Below are 18,060 nucleotides of genomic sequence, written 5' to 3' on the forward strand. Positions count from 1 at the left end.
ATCATACAGAAATACTTTGGGCATTAAATTAGGACGAATAACATAAATTGCATTTCATCTTTCTAGGGCAGTTAGGTTGATTGTGTCATATAGGAAGAAATTGATGTTGGTTTGTTTTGTAAGGTAGCAAAATTTCCCGCAAGACTTTGTCCTGCGAAAATTCTGGTCGATAATTGGGAAGGGTGATAACTGAATTGCAGATAATGAGGTTCCATTGTACTACAGAGGAGCCTGATGACTACTACTTGTCAAGCATGATTTATCAGAATACCTGTTTAGTAAACTGGGTAATTTCTCGTCTTGTATTTGTTGTGTTTCGTGCTTTGGCACAATAAATAAATGTCAGGTTTGGCTAAAATGGATATTTGTGCCTTCTAGGAGATGATTGAGAACTACGTACACTGGAATGAAGACATTGGAGAGTGGCAACTGGTAGGTTTGTACAGTCAATAAATTGGGACACAAATTCTGTATCCAACTGATGCCTGACTAGAAGATTTATATTGGCGATAGAACATCTATAAAGCTGTTGGGTGATGTGAGTCTTTAGAACTGTCTCAACAAGAGGAGTTTCAGTATTTCTATTTCCACTGTATGCTTGTTAGCTGTAGATATTGATATAGTTCTACTGTTAATTAATAATTAAATGTAATGTTAAATCGAGAAATATCATACAGTAGCTTACATTACATAAATTATATGATTTATCTTAATTAGTTGGTAAGTGTGCTACATCTCTTTACAGTTCATAGTGTAATATCTGTGTTTTAATGCCAATATTGAGAGGCATGCATGCAGGAATAAAGGTATTTGTCTGCGAATATTGGTAAAAATAATTTCTAGGTTTCAAGCATTAGTTTGGAAATTGGATTAGAAGAAATGCCACAATGAAATTTTAAAAGTAATAGCGGCCAAAACATTTTAAGTAATGCCAAAGTTTAGTTTTACATAGAATATACAGCACAGAAACAGGCCATTCAGCCCAGCCAGTCCATGCTGGCAATTATCCTCCACTCCAGCCTTCTCCCGTCCTTCCTCATCTAACTCGGATCAGCATAACCCTCTATTCCCTTCTCCCTCGTGCTTATCTAGCCTCCCCTTAAATGCATCTATACTATTTGTCCCAACCACTCCCTATGGTAGCGAGTTCCTCGCCACTCTCTGGGTAAAGAAGTTTCTTCTGTATTCCATTTGGATTTCTTGGTGACTAGTTTTGCTCTTTCCCACAAGTGGAAACACCCTCTGTGTCTACTCTATCAAAACATTTCATAGTTTTAAAGACCTCTATTAGGTCACGTCTCAGCCTTCGCTTTTCAAGAGAAAAGAGACCCAGCCTGTTCATCCTTTCCAGATGGGTATAACCTCGCATTTCTGGTATCCTCCTTATAAATCTTTTTTGAACCCTCTCCAGTGCCTCTATATATTTTAATAATAATATGGCAAACTGTACACAATACTCCAAGTGTGATCTAACCAAGGTTTGATACAAGTTTAGCATAACTTCTCTACGCTTCAATTCTACCCCTCAAGAAATAAACCCTGGTACTTGGTTTGCTTTTTTATGGCCTTATTAACCTGCGTCGTTACTTTGATTTGGGTACTTGTACTCCCAGATCTGTGTGCTCCTTATTTTCCAAACAATTTGTGACCTTTTTCTTGCCAAAATGTAATACCTCACTTTTATCTGTGTTGAAATTCATTTGCCAATTATATGCCCATTCTGCAAGTTTATTAATGTCTTGTAATTTGTTGCAGCCTCCTCAGTATTGACTATCTCTCTTTTCTCTCCCCACCCCCCCCCCCCCCCCCAAATAGGTGTCATTCACAAATTTAGAAATTGTGTTTTTTGATCCCAAAGTTTAAACCGTCTAAAAAGTTTGGTTCCATAAGTGCTTTTTTAAAATAATTGTATAGTTCCTATTTTGTTGTATCCACATTATCAACTCTCACCTATGCTCCTCATTATAACCAGCTGAAGTGTGATGCCAAAATTAGCCTGAAGAAAATGGTCTGTACTGTCTCCACATTTGATTCTGGGCTTTTTTTAAGTGCACCCTAAAGGATTTGTTTACAGTAGCTTAAGAATGATAAGTTTTAAGCTCACAAGAAGACTTTTTCTTTTAATTGTAGAAATGTGTGGCATACACCGGAAACAACATGAGAAAACAGACACCAGTACCTGACAAAAAAGAAAAAGATGTAAGTTTTGAATTCTTAGTTTTAGAGGAAACATTTTCATCTGAAGGTGTTCTTTGTCTCCCCCACCCATGCCCCAACACTATTAATTGGTGTTTATGTCTTCGTAATTTAAATAAAAATGTTCAGCTGTTGAAGGTGTAATTTATTTAAAGTGCATCTAACCAGTAGAATACATGCATTTTCCAATTAAACTGGGCTCTAATCTCTTCAATTAATTTTGTGACGGGGTAAATTTGTGTTTTTTGAAGAATGCTACTCAGACATTGAGTAAAATAACAACAAATAATTTTGGTGACTTGATTCTTTTCTGAATTTATTATTCCTGAGTGCAGTGAAGTTGGCTTGAGTTTTGAAAATAAGCTTCCCCGATGCAGCAGGGGTGTGAAGTGAAATTCAACTTAAGTTACAGTAGAACTCCAGCCTTGGACACTCTGGAAGAAATTACATTGTCATATTTGTTAGAAATGATTAGTAACAAAAATGTAATTGTATCAATTTTATGGCTTAAGGAGTTGACTAGTGTTAGAGTAAATATTGCTTATAAAACAATGCTGCCATTAATCGCTTGCATATGGATGTATCAAAATATTGTCCATCTCTAATGAGTTGTTGGCTGTAAATGAAGCATAAAGAAAGACTTGATGGGTTCTGGTAGTGATCAGAGTTTTCTGCCATTTGCAAACCTCTTTTTCCCACAGAATAGTTGCTTATGAAATGTTTTACAGGAAACTTTGTGCTATCCGGCACCCACGGGACCGAGCTGCTGCCGTTGCCTCAAAACTGCCGTACTCTCCAGAGTTAATGTTGAGAGATACGGAGATTCTTATCTCCGTATTTGACAACAAACACTGTTGCTTAGCAACAGCTTCTAAACACTCGGGTGTGGCCCTAAAGCTCTGTAGCTGAAGCTGTTGCTATAACTACAGACCTTACACAGCTTGACTGTTCAAACAAAGCAAAAAAAAAAAAAACAAAAAGAATAAAAAACGGCGGCTGATTTTTGCCGGTGGCTCCAGATTGCCAGATAGCTCACCTCCGGATAGCACAAAGTTTCCTGTACTTCAGTTTTTTTTTAAAGAAATTTTCTTTAGTACAGATTTGAAGTAGTTCAATATCATTGTGCACTTATTTACAAAGTATGCAATACACCTTTCAATATCCATTTTATATGTGGAACTATCTACAAATGTGCTAATGTATTGAGTCCATACCAGTTTACTGTTGCCAGTGTTACTCGTGTGCCATGTACAAACCAGTATGGAAATGATATAAAGCTTGGCTTAGTGGTAAGAATTCTCACCTCTTAGAAGGTTGAGGGTTCAGCCCTGCATCAGGACTTGAGCACATAACCTAAACTGACATTTCAGTGCAGTATTCAGGGTGCTGCATTGTTGAAGGTGGTGTCTTTCAGGCGAGATGTGAAACTGTGGGACCATCTTTTCTGGCGGTTTTAAAAGATCCCATGGCACTATATTTGAAGAGAAGCTGAGGTGTTCTGGCTGACATTTATTCCTCAACCAATACCACCAAAGCAGACACATTTATCGTACTGCTGTTTGTGGGACCTTACTGTACGTGAATTAGCTGCCGCATTTGCCTACAAAACAAATAACTACACTGTTGAAGCACTTTGGGACATTCTGAAGAATGAAAGATGCTATATAAATGCAAGTTCTTTCTTTCTGAAGACTAAATACACCTTCCAGTTCTATTACACAAGTATAAATGTTGTCTAATTTTCTTACTGGCATCCACCACACTACACACTGTTGAGCAGAGATGGAACAGTCTGGGTCAAGCTTACTGAAAAGGCTAAAGATAATTAAATAATTTCATCACACTGTCAAAAATGTGCTCAAAAGGAGGATCACCATTAGATTAAAAAATATGGCAACCCAGTAAGTCACCATAGCAATTTATATTAAGAGCATAGAAATCAATGTAGTGGATAAATCTTTTTTTGGAAAACAATTGGCCAGACCATTTGGTTATCATCTTCCATGCCAGTAAAGTAACACATGTTAACAGAAGTACTACAGCAGTTAAATAGTCACATTTATAACTAATACAGCACTTGTGATTAACAAGCTTGTGGAATATATTAAAAGCAAGTAAGTTAAATTGTCTGGTACTCCCCTTATGTTACTTAACTGATACATTTAGTTCCAAATTCTGCCCCACCTTTTTAAAAAAGCCATTTAATTAACTTTAGCTGATCTACAAGCTCTAATGAAAGGTCATCGACCTGAAACGTTGGCTGGAATTTTTCCATTTAAAAAACGGATGGTTTTGGAGTGTGGGGGCAGTTAAATTGTTAAAAATAGGATTCCTGACCTAATCCCATCTCCAAACCCGTCCACGTACGGTTTTGCTGGCGGCGGGACAGGGGCGGGTGACCAACCCGCTCCCAGGGATCGTTACCTCAATTTAAATATTGTAATGAGGCTGGAAGCCTCTTTTTTCCCCTGTCCATTTTGAATTTAACTGCCTGTGGCCGGGTTTCACACAATTCATTAAATCCGGCAGTTAAACTGAGGTGGGGCCTGCTGCATCCAGGAGGTAAGTAGCTTTATACCTACCTCCTGGATCCAGGGTCTCTACCTAACCCACCCCCTGTGATTTGAGACCCCACCACAAGGCCTCCGATCACTCCCTCCACCCCCCAACCCCCCCCCCCCCCCCCCCACTGCCAATTTCCAATTCCCCCCCCCCCCCCCCCCCCCCCATTGCCTGCCAATCCTGCACACACACCCTCTCTCCCTCCCCCCCCCCCCTCCCCTGGCCGATCCTCTGTTTTCTCCCCCCCCTCACGATTGCCATCCCTCCCCTGGGCCGACCCCTTGCAGCTAAGGCCTACCCGCCTGCAGCCAACCAGCTTTTCAAGCTGGCTGGATGCGGCCGGGAAACCGAGGCCTCGCATTCAAATTAGGCATTCCCGGGTTCTCGGACCGCCTCCCCGAAGAAACTTCCGCCCATTAACACTCTTTCTCTTCACAGATGCTGCATGACCTGCTGAGTATTTCCAGCATTTTCTGTTTTTATTTCAGATTTCCAGCATCTACAGTATTTCACTATTGTATTGTTTATTATATCATGGTTTATGATCTCAGCATAGAATTATAGTGCAGTTTTACTGAATGCACAGATGCATTTCCTGTAATGTATTTTAAGTAAATCTTTCCTGTGGGGCCTAGTAAAAACTAGCAGCAGGTCTTGTTGAAGTTAACATTAGATGATGACATGAAGTCAGTCGGTTTGAATGAACGGGATGCAAGAGACTCTGTCTAATAGTATAAACTGTACTTTCAGAAATTCTGAACTCCACAGAAACTCTTTAATTCTTTTGCTTGATTCCTAACATGAAACTAGTTTTTGATTGTTTGTGTTTTCTTTATTATTTTAGCCCTTTGAAGTGGATCTATCCCATGTTTACTTGGCCTACACTGAAGAAAGTCTAAGACAGTCATTAATGAAGCTGGAGAGACCAAGAACCTCAAAGGGAGGGAAATCCAGACCCAAAACAGGCAGAAAGTGAGGCAACAATGGAAATATTCACTTAAATTTTATATAAATAATGTGTAGGATGTTCCTTAATTTTATGTTTTCCTCTATTCTCACTAATTTTCTCCACCTGAAAACAGTGACTCTTTGTTGAGATATGATTTCACAGGCACTGGACAACTTCCAGTACTTCATCTATGTAGACATTATTCATATCAGCTTTGACAGGAAGCATTGGTAGATTATTCAACCATGGCGATAATCATAGCCAAGCCAAAATATGCCCTCATCCAACATCCATACAAGTATTCTTCCATCAGCCGGCTGGATAACGCTCAGGAATGTGTTTTACTTCCCAACCAAAGGGTACTGCAGATAATTGTAGCACTTCCATTGACACCATAGCCGAGATCAGTGAGGAGCTTTGTGGTCTCATTGAGTTCCTGATTTTCTGTGATCAGCTATAGGTTATCTGCAAATAAATTCTCCACATCAGACAACTTGCCCCTGCAAGAGGGCAGATAACTAACTCTCAGTCCTCTGGTAATGCTCTTTAAAAACTAGCCAGTAGGCTTGCAAGAGCGACATATGTTGAAAAATTTCAGCTTTCACCATACACGTTTCTGAGGTGTTCTGGTTTAGCGTTATGTATATTGGATACAGTTACATAGGAAAATACAATTGTGTGAATTTGGGTATAGTTGTGTAGTATATTGGATTCCAGACATGCTAATCCAGAGTGTTAGAACCTGGCTTCACACTTATGGTCCTCCACTTGCTGAGTTCTGATCTTACCTATTGTATTATGGAAAGATGTAGGGCAGAGGCCAAGTGCTCATGTCTCCCTCTCCACCCTGGGAGGAAATTGGCGAAATCATTTTGGCAACTTTTGTTGGGGAAATTAGCTTGGAGGCACCCAAGAAATGGGAACAGGAGTAAAATGCTTAATCTCCTCTTCAGATGTTTTAATTTTTGTTTCATTTGTAAAACTTTCTCTACAGCAATGACTACACTTCAAAAGTACTTCATTATTTTTAAAGCGCTTTGGGACATCCTAAGATTCTGAATGGCACTATATAAATGCAAGTTTGTTTCAAAGATGCACATTTAAAAAAAATAGTTTGCTGCATCGCATGAACATCTCAAAGTTTATTATGTAAATATTGGCCCAGATTTTCCAATCGGAGGCTTCCTGCGTGCAGATGCCTCCAATCTGGAAAAAATCTATGCCCTTACCCGAGGGCTCTGGAGGCCTGGACACTTCCGATCCTGGGCCCCTCCTGGTGCGTGCGTGCGCGCGCGCAGAGGCCCAGGTATCCCGGGGCGCAGGCAGTTCGCAAGCGTCCCTGGGATCACGTAGGCCATGGGGAACCAATGGAAGAAGGGAACCCCCCTTCATACTTCTGGCAGGTCTCTCAGCTTAAACCCGTCAAAAGTATGAATGGGGATCACTCAAAAAACACATCAAAACATTAAATAATTTTTTTTAAATCACTTATTTAAAATTACATAAAATTTAAATTTTGTTTAAAATATTTAATTTATTGAAAAAAATAATTAATATTTTACGGGGCTAAAAATAAACTTAACTTTTTAAAAAGTATTTTTAAATTATAAATGAGTGGGGAAATTTTTAAAAAACTTTTTTAAAACTCTTATGCTGGTAAAAGCAGGCCTTACTTCAGCGGGCGGAGGTGCTGCAGAAAGCGGAACTCTCTGCCTGCGGAGGCCCTTCTCCAGGGCAGGCGTGCGATCTGTCAAGAGAATTCTCGATAGATCGGAAGTGCCGGTTTTCAGCACATGCCGGAAACCGGCACCTGCGAGGCCCCTACGGGTGTGTACACAGCTCGTACACACCCGTAGGGTTGGAAGATACGGGCCATTATAAATTCTAGAATGCTCAGAATATGGATGATTCCGATTGTACTGCATAACTGAAATTTGATCACCTGAAGGAAAAAGGATGTGTGTTCTGAAAGTATTGAATGGGTCAAAGCCCAGTAATTTTCAATTTTAAGTGGATTTGTAGTTCAATGTTGCTATAGCTCCAGGAATTCCCATGTTTTTTCAGAAACAATTTCCTCTACAGAGGTGCAAGAGGGAAAGCTATTGATCTACAGGGCTATTTACTTGATATAAACAAAATGAATGGCTACAAAAACCCACCACCATGTTTTAGTGTTCAAACCAAGTTATTGAGAAATCTTAATCCCCTCCTAGAGACACATCCCAAGAATGGACCCAGATTGGCAAAAGACAAGGCTAAGGAGATTCTTAAATGTGTGTAGTGGTACTGCTGGAGCTAAATCCCACTGCTTGTCAAGCTAGGACCACTCTACTGGTTAGGGCATTGCCTCACAGGATTACGTAGAGCTGAGTGGAAAGAGACAGCTCGATATCTGATTAAGGAACTAGGCTGGCTGAGTAATCGCTAAAGATGCCCCTGGAGTACTGTCATTTTTGTCTATTTTAGCACACATTTAGGAAAAAGTAAAACTGAATGTAAATCGCTCAAAAAGCATTGTGATCCATTTCTTTTTTCATAATCAGGAAACGATCTACAAAACCTGAAGCTGGAATTGACTCCCTTCTTCAGTGAGCAAGAGACAAGGCTGACCAAGGTGGATGGACCAGATTTTAGATGGAAAATGTTTCCTGGACAATGAAAATAATCATTGTGCAAAGAATCATGACAGTTTATGTTGTCGCACTGAGGCTTTCTTGAACCATACATACTGGTCTATAAGAACAGTTGGACAAGAAACGGGCTTAAATTTAATGCTAATGACTGTGAAATGCCAGTGAGTTTGTAAGATTTGTTAGTCAACGTTCCAGTTGCTATCAGAATGTTGGTAGTGAATGTTTACAACTAAATGTTTTGGGATTCCAGTATTTAGTTGTCATTTTGTTCTTCTTGACATTGGATTTGGCTTATACTGTATTCTGGTTGGTTTTATTAGTGAATAGAAAATGTACTACTGGCAGCTAAGCTATTAAAAGAAAAAATTGCTGCCTATGAAAGAAATTCAAACCCTAAGTTAACATTTTCAGACACTTCTTCAAACTCAAAGGACTCCGATTTATAAAACTGTTCCAAACGTCCAGGTCTCAAGTAATTTAATTGAGCTGAAGCTGTTACCTCTGTCTTTCCGTCCTCCTCCAATGTACAGGCTTTCAAAACACAAACTTGGCTTCACCTCACCACTAGTTCTTTGCTTATCTTGTCTTCTGTTAGCCAGAGGCTTGTGTGCACTTTGTTGTGATGGTATATCAAGGGTTTGCAGTTCTCAGAATGTGTTAATGACTGCTGTAAGATGAGAGAATTTTGAGTGCTGCTAGATAATGTAGTTCCCTAGTTTTGATTAAGATGGTACATTACTATATTGCATCAGTCATTTCAGACTAGATTAATTGACCACAAGGCACATCATTCACCTTTAGGAGGGGAAAAAGAAAGATTTACGTTGTTTACGGTAATGATAAAATTGTTGGTTCTGGTAAATTAGTCACCCTTCTCCTTCTCCATTGAGGATGCAAGACCATGGAAAGGATGCAGAAGAGGTTCACTAAGATGAGAGGTTGTAGTTCTGAAGAGAGCCTATAGGAACTGGGGCTCTTTTCCATCAGAACAAAGAAGGTTAAGAAGAAATTTGATAGTGTTCAAAATTAGGAGAGGAGTTAAATTAGGAAAAAAAAACTCTTTCCACTGGTGGTTTCATACCCAAGGACATAAGTTTGATATTCACCAAAAGGAAAAGGGAGTGGTTGAGTTTTTTAATGCAGAAGGTATTTAGAACATGGAATCGCACAACAGAAACAGTGATAGAAACTGAATCTATAAGGTAAGTGAATAAATGGCTAAGTATAAAAGGGTATGGAGAAAGGGCAGGGGAATAGGACTAAGTGGATAGCTCTTTGAGAGTCAGCATAGGCACAATGGACCAAATGGCCTCCTCCAGTGTTATTGCATTCTTTCCTGGTCACGTCACATAAAAATAGAGAGTCAATCAATTGGCAGTTGCAGCAATTTACTGAAATATGTGAGAAGCTATTTAGAAGCACCCTGTGTACTGGCAACTGTTAACTAGAAAAGCTGGAAACATAAATACAGGAAACAAAAACAGAACACTGAAGGGCCCTGTGCTCACGGAACCCACATTCAATGTGAGCGCAGGTTGCTGTTAGGTCTACAATGTTGTCGTCCCAATTCTCCAACCTGCTCTCCTGACACATCTCCACTGGGAGCTCAGGATTGTAGAGCTAGTCCTTAATAGCTACTGTAAAAAAAAAACTCTTGTATCTTTAACTTTCTGTTTGAAAGCTAAATCCGAGATCTCACTTAAAACATTCCTTATGCTTGTTAAAAGGAAAGCTTCTCTGTTGTGGGGACATATGGCAGATTCTGGTTAGAACTTTCATCTGCAGCAAAATACAAGGGGACTTGTTCAAACTGCTGCAGGATAGAAGATGACCAGGAAACAGTAAGATCTCCAAAACAAATAAAAAGGTTTGATAGGAACAGCAAACTGTTACTGATGGTACTAGACCATACTCTTAAATGTTATGTGGGTACCCTGCTTTCTAAACATTGTATAAGGTTAAATATGTATGCAAAAGGAAATATTTTCACCTCTGATCAAACTTCAACCTACTGTTTGCCGCCCATTCCTAGGACTGAGGTGGTACTTGCTGCTAGAAGTGTGAAAAACAAAAGGTTGTATGTGTACTTGCTTTGGATACATGGTGGCTAATCCACAGCAAGGATACTTGGTTTCCTGGTTTCACTATTTTGGCATAAGTAATATGTAACCAGGTCATTGACAGCACCTGCGAACAATTGTTGGTTCTTCGATACACATTTGTGACTATAGAAGTAGATTTGGTTTTATTTCAGACTCCGTTGGAAAATGGAGGTTTATGGAATCATAAATTTCATAATACTGGAAGAGTACTGATTCCAAGGTTTAAAAAAAAACATTTATTTAGACTTCAGCGCTAAGTGAAAGTCAAATAAATTACATAAATGCATAAATGAAAATGTATTCACATCGTGGAAACTTTAACCATGAAAGATGCTAATTTCAACCCATTATATTGAATACACTAGGTTCAGCTTCAGCTGATTTATCATGGGCATTATTAAAGAATGCTTCTACTTGCTAGAGCACTAAATTGATCATATTTTCAGTTGATCATATTTCTGCATGATTTGCAACCATGCCAGAATGCTCTTCACAATCACAGAATCACAGAAACCCCACAGTGCAGATAAAGGCCATTTCGGCCCATCGAGCCTGCACCGACACATATCCCACCCGATCCCCGTAACCCCTACACCAACACATATCCCACCCTATCCCCGTAACCCCACGTATTTAATCCCCCTAACACTAAGGGTCAATTTATCATAGCCAATCATCCTAACCCGCACATCTTTGGACTGTGGGAGGAAACCGGAGCACCCGGAGGAAACCCACGCAAACACGGGGAGAATGTGCAAACTCCACACACAGTCACCTGAGGCCGGATTCGAACCTGGGTCCCTGGCGCTGTGAGGCAACAGTGCTAACCACTATGCCACCGTGCTCTTTGCTACATATTAAATGGCACAGGGACCATGTAGCTTGCAACTATTTGATAGTTTAAACAAAAATGATAAAGCAGCCCAGCATTAAGAAAAATAGCCAATACCTTAACTACTTCCTTTTGTAACCTGACTAGAAGATTTATATTGCTATAACTCTGACAACTGTAAAAGGCTGGTAGGTGATATGAGCGAGTATGTGCTTAGCACAAGTTGAGCGTCCTGAATCCGGCAACCTCGGGACCGAGGCTGAGCCGGTTTTCGTGTTTTTCCAGACTTCGGAACGTGTTTCTGATGTCCGAAGTCCGGAAATATCGCAACCTGGGCTTGGGCGTTTCCGGACTTCGGACATCAGAAACACGTTCCGAGTCCGGAAATGCCTGGGCCGCTCCGCGTAGCGCTGACTCGTTCCTCTGCCCCTCCCCTTCTGTTAAAAGGGTGGGACGCTGCATCCGATGGCCCACACGAGGCCATCGGGGTGGCATGGTGCTGTGGCCGCAGCCTGGCGGAAACACTTAGTGGAGCTGTGCAGATTAAGGAGGATAAAACACAACACTAAAGTTTTATTGCAACACTTGCATTTTTCATAGGATTTTTCAAAAAAAGACAACAAAAGTTAATGGCTTTTTGAAGTACAGGTCGAGCATCCAAAATCCGGAGTTCCGGATTCCGGGACATTTAACGGATTCCAAACGACCCTGCCACCAATCGTTCCGGAACTCTGGATTTTGGACGCTCAACCTGCAGTACAGAAACTGGGTCCACATTAACTTTATTTGTAACTATCAAATACTGCAGTTAAACTGTTGGTACAAATACTTTGTTACAAGAAGCTTTTTCACCGTTCCAATAAAAGCTGCATGATCGTGGAACTCTGACCTCAATAAGATTAAACCAGTGGTGAGTAATGCTAATTAGATGGTCTGCATAAGTGTGAAATAGAGGTTTAACTATAAAGCAGTTGTTGAGAGGTTGTAATTCAACGTCAGACTGACAAACTTGACCCTCCAGTGTTTCCTCTGAATAGTTTATAGATATGTTTGATATGTCTGTCTTTTGTTCTTGTGAACTTTAATACTCTCAATGCAGTATTGTATTTTCTCAGAATATTATTTCAGGGAAAATTATATGCTGAAAATTGTTTACGTCTCAAACGCAGGAAAAGAACCTTAGTTTTTGGTCTGCAAGATAAGTGTCAACTTTTCTTTTTACCTCTCCTGATTAAACAGCAATTGCCCTGGACTGCTGGTCAAGAACACTTTCTTACCTTCTACATATTTGAATTTAACAGTGAGTGTTGAATGCAATGATGTTGCACATCATATACACAATGCAAGGGGTTATCATTGTGTGTTTTAATGTGTACATGATATGTGTCTGTTACTGTTACAAAGCTCATTGTAAGATGTTTAAAAATCATTAATAGAAACCTGCACATGTTCTGAAATCCTATTCTAATGCTGGGTTGTATAGCGTGATTAATAGAGGTCCCCAGGTTGTGTTTAACTTTGTTTTGCCTGATTTGAACTCTTGCCATACAAATGTGTCTTTTTTATTGATTATTCTTTGTAATCTGTTATGTATAAATTGTGCATTGTGTTGTACATATGAGAATATGTATATGTATATATACAGCATGTTAATGTCCATGAATAAAGAAATCTCTATACACTTGTATGTTTTATCGCTGGTAACTTCAGTATTGGAAACTAATGCTTTGCCATTTTAATTGAACATTCCATGATTGAAGCCATCGGTTAACTTAATATATTTAATTATCATAAAACAAAATAGTCCATTGTCAGTGCTATTTTTAATTGGCATGATCTCTCTCCCTATCTTCTTGGACTCTGAACTGGGGGCCTCAGTCAGAGGTGATCTGTACTTGGACTTCACACGTCAAAACCGACCAGCACATCATATAAACATAGGAACAGGAGTCAGCCTTTCAGCCCCTCGAGCCTGTTCTGCTATTCAATTAGATCATGACTGATCTGTATTGTAACTCTTATCTACCCGACTCCGGAACCCTTGATACTCTTGCCTAACACAAATCTATCACTCAGTTTTGACATTTTCACTTGATCTAACCTCAACAGCTTTTTGGGGGGGGAAGTTTCCAGATTTCCGCTACCCTTTGTGTGGAAAAAGTGCTTTATGACATCAGCCCAGAACGGCCTAGCTCTAATTTTAATGTTCTGCCTCCTTGTTCTAGACTCTCCTACCAGAGGAAATAGTTTTTCTTTATCTACCCTGTCAAATCCTTTAATCATCTTAATCACACCTTAATCTTCTATATTCAAGGTAATACAAGTCTAGTCTATGCAACCTGCCCTCATTAAAGTTAACCTTTTTAGCCCCGGTATCATTTGGTAAATCTGCTCTGCACCCCCTCCAAGGCCAATACATCCTTCTTGAGGTGCGATGCTCAGAACCTAATGCTCCAGGTGGCGTCTAACCAGAGTTCTGTACAGCTGTAACATAACTTCCACCCCTTTGTATTCCAGCTCTTGTGATAAAGACAAACATTCCATTAGCCTTTTTAATTATAGTTTTGAACCTGTCCACCAGCATTGTGATTTCTGTACTTGAACCCCTAAATCTCTGCTCATCCACAGTTCCTAGCTTCTCACCATTTATCTTTCTTGGGTCCGAAGTGGATGACATCATACTTCCCCATGTTGAATTCCATCTGCCAGTTTTGCCCACTCACTTAATCTATCAATGTCCTTTTGCAACTTTCTGCTCCCATCTACACTATTTACTGTGCTACCTAACTTGGTATCATCAGCAAACTTTGATATTTTTAATAGAAACATAGAAGATAGGAACAGGAGTAGGCCATTCAGCCCCTCGAGCCTGCTCCGCCATTCAATGAGATCATGGCTGATCAGCCAAACTCAGTACCTTGTCCCTGCCTTCTCCCCATATCCCTTGATCCCTCTAGCCTTAAGAAATATATCTAACTCCTTGAATATATTTAATGATTTGACCTCAACTGCCTTGTGTGGTAGAGAATTCCACAGGTTCACCACTCTCTGGGTGAAGAAATTCCTCCTCATCTCTGTCCTAAATGGCTTACCCCTTATCCTTAGACTGTGACCCCTGGTTCTGGACTCCCCTGCCATCGGGAACATCCTTCCTGCATCTAGTTTGTCTAGTCCTGTTAGAATTTTATAAGTTTCAATGAGATCCCCTCTCATTCTTCTAAACTCCAGCGAGTATAAGCCCAATTGACCCAATCTCTCATATGTCATTCCTGCCATCCCAGGTATCAGTCTGGTGAATCTTCGCTGCACTCCCTCCATGGCAAGAACATCCTTCCTGAAATAGGGCAACCAAAACTGCACACAATACTCAAGGGGGTCGATTTTAACTCAGCCGTGAGGCAGGCTTTGAGGCGTGTGGGTGGTTAAAATCGCAAAACCTGGGGGTTGGGACCCCCCCCCCCCACCCCCCGCCTGGTTCCCGACACCTAGCCATTTTAACCCAAGAATGTCTGATGGTCCTGAATCAGTCCTGCCTGTAACAGGCGGGACTGGTCTTTAGGGCCCTTAAACAGCACTGATTGGCCTTTATAATCCCATTTTAACAGGCCCTTGCCTGTTTAACTCTTTCCCCCACATAAAACACATCTGGTGGGGATCACGCCTGTGAAACCTGGTGTGAGCACTATTGGCTTGCTGACTATCAGCTGCATGTCAACCATTAAAGAGGAGATTTGATCAGTCATCATTTGCAGGTGGCAGGACTTTGTTGTTTCAGGTCTGGGGCAACATTTACCAGGCTTAGCCACACCTGTGGAAGGTTGGAGCCTCAAGCACTTCTCCAGTGTGACCTCCTGGGAAATCCCGTTCGCCACCTTCACTCAGCGCTTCCTCAACGGAGGCATGTACCAGAAGCATGGGAGCCATTTATTTCCTTCCCTTCTGGGCATTAGATGAGCTCGAACACCAGCCGCGGCACCAGCAGAACCTGGAACAACAGCGGCAGCAACAGGAGCGCCAGGCTGCTGCGCACCCACCTGAAGCTGCACAGGCCAGAAGGGGCCAGCGCTTGGAAGTGGCTTGAGAGCACCTTGCTGTACATCAGGGGGCCATGGGGACCCGTATCTGCACTGGCAGTCCTACTCAGAAGAACTTCCATGAAGGTCTGGTTTCTCTGCTCAATAGATGCCCATCACTCCTCAAGAGATGTCATTCTATTATGAGCACTCACCATGTTTTCCATACCCTGGCGACTTATCTCCTCCATGGAGGTTGCCATCCTTTCCATGGTGATGCGTTCATGCGCCAATGACTCCACAAAGGCTCTGCTCATGTTCGCTATGGACTCCTCCATTCGTTCCACACTCACATCGACCCTGGAGACAAAACCTGCCAGAGACTCCTGCATCTGTTCCTGGACTTCCAGCCCCGCTGATCTTATGGATGGACCCAGAGGCAGAGGGTCGACATGCAGCTGAGCCGAGCTGGCAGAGTCCTGCGCCCTCCGACTAGGACTCTCCACTGCTGTTCCTGTCTCCACAATCTGCTGATGCTCACTTGTGAGCTGTGATACACCAGGTGACAACACTACTCTATGTCCCGAAGGTCCTACCGATGTGTGAGTGTCTGCGCTGGTGCTGGGTGCGCTGAATTCTGCTGATGCTGCGCCCTCAGAGGTTGCAGATTCCTCTGAGGAGTCTGGAAGCTCAGGCTCTTCCTCCTGGACAGTGGGGATGGGGGCTCTCGATGGTCCTGTGGGGAGTGAAGGAAAGAGCTAAAGATGTGAGGTCAAGGTTACATGTACATTGCATATTGCAGATGATCATAGGTCCACCTGTTATAGCTTCAGAATCATTATCAGCGACTCATGCAATGTCAATGAGAGATGGAAAACTATTCTATCACCAGCTTGCTGTGATGCACCTGTCTGTCCATCCCCCACTTGCACCTCATCCTCCAGTCCTACGATCTCCAGGACTGCCTCCTCCCAGGGGGTGAGGTGGGCTACTGATGGTGGCCCTCCTCCTGTCCTCGCTCGTTCTCTTTTATTGTGAGCTCTCTTTTCCTGCAATGAGGGAGACAAGTGGAGTTTGAGTGAGAATGAAGGAGTGAGTGTAGAGAATCCATATCATAGATGCTTAGAAGGAGACAAAGATGGAGTGAGGTGGCAAGACCAAGGGCCCTCCCTGTGTGTTGTCAGTTGTTTTCATAGCATCAGAGTGATAGGGAGTGTGAGGGCTGCATAGTCGAATAGTTAGGTGAATGTGAGCATAGAGAGAGAGGGAATGGGTAAGGGTGCATGGATGTCTGTCAAGTGGGATGTGGAGGAAGAGATTGCTAAAGCTGAGTGCTGGTGAGGAGAGGCAATGGGGATCAGATTGAGAGTGATGGGAACTTCATACTCACTTTTCCAGTGTCCTGAAGGTCATGAAATCTCTTCCTGCACTGTATCCAGGTTCTGCAGGTAGCTGATAAGGAGTTGACCTCCTCTGCCACTTGCAGCCACGCAGCCTTTGTCTGCTGGGGAGGCATCTTCCTCCCTGAAGAAGGGAAGGGCACCTCTTTATGAGCTCTTGCTCCCTCAACTAAAGCTTGCAGGGCAACGTCATCAAACCTGGGAGCAGACCTAGGTCTCTCACTGGCCATTCTGCCTCCAGGTCCCTCTAGCATGAAAGGGCAAAAGGTTGGCAGCCTGCAGAAGAAGCAAGGCTTGTTGCAGACCTTAAATGCAGCAGCAATGATGACGTCATATTCTGCGACTTTCTGACTGGAAATATTCATTTGCCAAGGGTTCCCACACGTTGGAAATCAATTGGCCAATTGAGTTAAAACTGCATCAATCTCACACACCCATTTAGATTCGTGTGGGAAACACCAAATTCGGGGAACCCGATAATTGCCCGCACCTGAGTTAAAATCGACCCCAAGGTGTGGTCTCACCAAGGCCCTGTACAACTGCAGCAAGACATCCTTGTTCCTGTACTCGAACCCTCTCGCTACGAAGGCCAACATACCATTTGCCTTCTTAACTGCCTGCTGCACCTGCATGCTTACCTTCAGCGACTGGTGCACAAGGACACCCAGGTCTCGTTGCACTTCCGCTTCTCCCAATCTATTGCCATTCAGATAATAATCTGCCTTCCTGTTTTTGCCACCAAAGTGGATAACCTCGCATTTATCCACATTGGGCAGGTGCATGGCAGATGCAGTATAATCACCCAACCTGTCCAAATCATACTGGAGTTTCTCGACATCCTCCTTTTCACTCTATTTTTTGGGTGAGGGATTTTGATGCTGAGATCCAGGGGCTGAATTTTGCCAGCGCTCAGAGTGCGGGTTTGGAGGCAGGTCTGCTGTCAAAATAGCAAAGATTGACCGGGTAGGAAACCCGCTGTCAACCCACCTCCACGCGAGTCTCCCGGGTGTTGGGTCTGTCTGCGCAGAACTAACCCGACACCAAGCGGCAGGGGAGACAATTTAGATCATTAAATGGCTTGTTAACAGCCAATTTAATTATATTTTGAGCCTACCTTGTAATTTTAGTGCTCCCCCAAGGGTTACCCGCTGCTTGGGGGACACGCTAGCTCACCCCGTCATGCGTGGAGTCTGCTTTGATTTATCTGATAACCTGACAGCTGCAGAATTGGTACAAATGATACCATGTTCAGTTTCGGAGCTCAAACTGTTGGTTACTGCATGTGTAAGACATTGAGCTTTCTGTAGTTTGCAAGTGTTTAGAGCCAACTTTATATCCAGTGGCACCTCATTGGAACAACCTCTCTCACCATT

The 18,060-nt window shown here is 42.1% G+C and overlaps 1 protein-coding gene across 1 annotated transcript in view; it reads left to right on the forward strand.

Annotated features, from left to right (window-relative positions):
- The window catches only part of kif3a (kinesin family member 3A), a 77,833-nt gene extending 64,875 nt beyond the window's left edge, over positions 1–12,958 (forward strand). Inside the window, exons 14-17 of the mRNA XM_085995839.1 lie at positions 379–432; positions 2,131–2,199; positions 5,603–5,730; positions 8,251–12,958. Of these exons, the coding sequence (XP_085851965.1) occupies positions 379–432; positions 2,131–2,199; positions 5,603–5,730; positions 8,251–8,299 (300 nt within the window). The 3' untranslated portion in view covers positions 8,300–12,958. The remainder of the gene's footprint in view (positions 1–378; positions 433–2,130; positions 2,200–5,602; positions 5,731–8,250) is intronic.
- Positions 12,959–18,060: the final 5,102 nt, after the last annotated feature.

The sequence above is a fragment of the Somniosus microcephalus genome, chromosome 8, assembly GCF_052327205.1.
Source record: "Somniosus microcephalus isolate GS21.2 chromosome 8, FLI_Smic_1.0, whole genome shotgun sequence".
NCBI lineage: Eukaryota > Metazoa > Chordata > Chondrichthyes > Squaliformes > Somniosidae > Somniosus > Somniosus microcephalus.